Source organism: Colobus angolensis, unplaced genomic scaffold (genome assembly GCF_000951035.1).
Source record: "Colobus angolensis palliatus isolate OR3802 unplaced genomic scaffold, Cang.pa_1.0 Scaffold49, whole genome shotgun sequence".
Taxonomy (NCBI): domain Eukaryota; kingdom Metazoa; phylum Chordata; class Mammalia; order Primates; family Cercopithecidae; genus Colobus; species Colobus angolensis.
In genome coordinates this window covers 8,813,903-8,816,135 of record NW_012118376.1, presented here as the reverse complement: position 1 = coordinate 8,816,135, position 2,233 = coordinate 8,813,903, and the positions used below count along the sequence as shown (strand labels likewise).

The 2,233-nt window shown below is 36.1% G+C and overlaps 1 protein-coding gene across 5 annotated transcripts in view; it reads left to right on the top strand.

Annotated features, from left to right (window-relative positions):
• The window catches only part of OCLN (occludin), a 61,195-nt gene that overhangs the window by 18,117 nt on the left and 40,845 nt on the right, over positions 1–2,233 (top strand). For 4 of the 5 annotated variants that reach the window (XM_011959319.1, XM_011959318.1, XM_011959323.1 and 1 more), the window contains one exon: positions 1,841–2,002. The exons of the other annotated variant lie outside the window; for it this stretch is intronic. In XM_011959319.1, coding sequence (XP_011814709.1) covers positions 1,841–2,002 — 162 coding nt within the window. The remainder of the gene's footprint in view (positions 1–1,840; positions 2,003–2,233) is intronic. 5 annotated transcript variants of the gene reach the window in all.

The window sequence follows — 2,233 nt, the reverse complement described above, 5'->3', positions numbered from 1 at the left end:
TCGTGTCATAGCTAATGTTTTGCCCAATTCAGGATCACAAGGATTTATTCCTACATTGTCTATTTTTTAACTTTTCTGTAGTTTCATAATTTTAGCTTTTACCATTAGGTCTGTGATTCATGTTGTGTTAATTTTGGGCGTGATGGAAGCAAGGGTTCTGAAGGCTTTCACATGTTTATATGCAGTTGTCTTAGTGTTCTTGTTGAAAGGACTTTTCCTCCACTAAGTTTTCTTCATGCCTTTGTCAAAAATGAATTGATCATAAATGTGGACATTTATTCTGGGCTCTCAATTCAGTTCCATTAATCATATGTCCTTATGCCAGTACCATACTGTCTTGATTACTGTAGCTTTGTAGTAAGTTTTGAAATTGTGGAGTGGGAGTTCTCCAACTTTGTTCTTCAAAACTGTTTTGGCTAGATTCTGGATTCCTTGCATTTCCATATGGATTTTAAGATGAGCATGTCAATTTTGGAAAAAAATGCCAGCTAGGATTTTGAAGGGTTATATTGAATCTGTAGGTCAATTTTGGATGTATTGTCATCTTTACAATTACAAGTTTTCTGATTCATGAACATAATATGTCTTTCGATTTATGTAGGTCTTGTTAAACTTCTTTTAATAGTGTTTTATAGTTTTCAGAGTGTAAGTATGTTTAAAAGCTATGCAAGTGATTCAAATGTGCAGGTTGGGGTTGAGAAACCTACCTCAGTAACCATGAGTCATCCTGATTATATTAACATCTGAAACATTTCTGAGTTACTAATCTTTTTTCCCTTGTTTTCCTTTTTTCTTACACTGGCTTAGGAATTCCCATTCCTGAATGAGTCACTCCTTTGGAGTTAGACCTCTAGTATCTGTTTGCCATTATTTTGAAGACAGGAGGTTTTCCCTGTAGATGTAGGTTTTCACAGTGCTCGTTGTTGCCATTTAGACATGTCCATGGTAGATAGGGACTGAGGGTTGGTACTCCTATCCCATCACACCCCCATCCATCCCTCTTAGTTCTCTTACTACTTGAAACTTGTAGTCTTTGAAAAATGATTTCACTGTCAGACAGCTGGAAGGAGAGCCTCTTGTTCCGATTAGCAGACATCCAGGGCAGAGGCCTGGTACTTCCCTCAACTTCAAGTGCCTCCCAGGCCAATATACCATTTAATATCCTATCACTGCAGGGAGAACTGTTAAGAGTAGCAAGTTTCTTTGTCACAGGGCCCTTTCTAGTAAGTATGCAAGACTCCTAAAACAGAGAAACCTACCAGACCAAACGAATCATTAGTCAGTTTGCTACTTATAGCTTGATTAGATCCATGTCCTCATCATTTTTGGTAAGATAGAGATCTGTGGACTGAAATTTACGTTCATTGTAAAAAGGCTTGCCAAGCATGTGTTTTGAACAAGATTACAAGCATGATTGGCTATTTTAAAGCTTTTGAATAGCATTTTTCAGGCCCTTTAGAAGTATACCAATGATTGAGTTACTTTACTGGCCATTCTCATCTGTTTATAAAAGTGTTGCCCGTAGATGCACAAGCTTTGGAACTAGTTTTCTACAGCTCTGAAATGTGGGTGATGATTGATAGTTTTTAACGTTAGGCATTTTCTGAGGATTGAATCAAGTAGTATATATGTGTGTACATTTGCTGGCCTTAGCCCAGTTAGTGTGGGTTAGGTTTTATGATATGTCTGAAATGTAACTATTTGCTTCAGTTTTCTATAAGTTAAACCACATGGATTTAGTAGGGACTTAGGTAGATAAGGGTTTTAATAGTATGTAGAGGGTGAATTGTGATTAAGTAATTAAAATCTAATTATGCCAATATTTTTCACCCCTTTTTAGGCCATTGCCATTGTACTGGGTTTCATGATTATTGTGGCTTTTGCTTTAATAATTTTCTTTGCTGTGAAAACTCGAAGAAAGATGGACAGGTATGACAAGTCCAATATTTTGTGGGACAAGGAAAACATTTATGAAGAGCAGTCCCCCAATGTCGAGGAGTGGGTAAGTGTTAAAAAAATAACTTTACATCTTTTATTAAAGCCCCAAATTTGTCTGAATTTTTAGTGCTTTGTTAAACTTTATTCTTATAATTAATGTTTGTATATGTTGCAAAAGTTGTTGCATTGTTTTTACTCAGAATTTTAAGAGGGTGAGCTAAGTGGAAGTGGTTTTACTAAAAGGTGAAAATCAGTCCATTTTCAAGGAGTGAATCTAGGTTTTGAAAAGAAATGG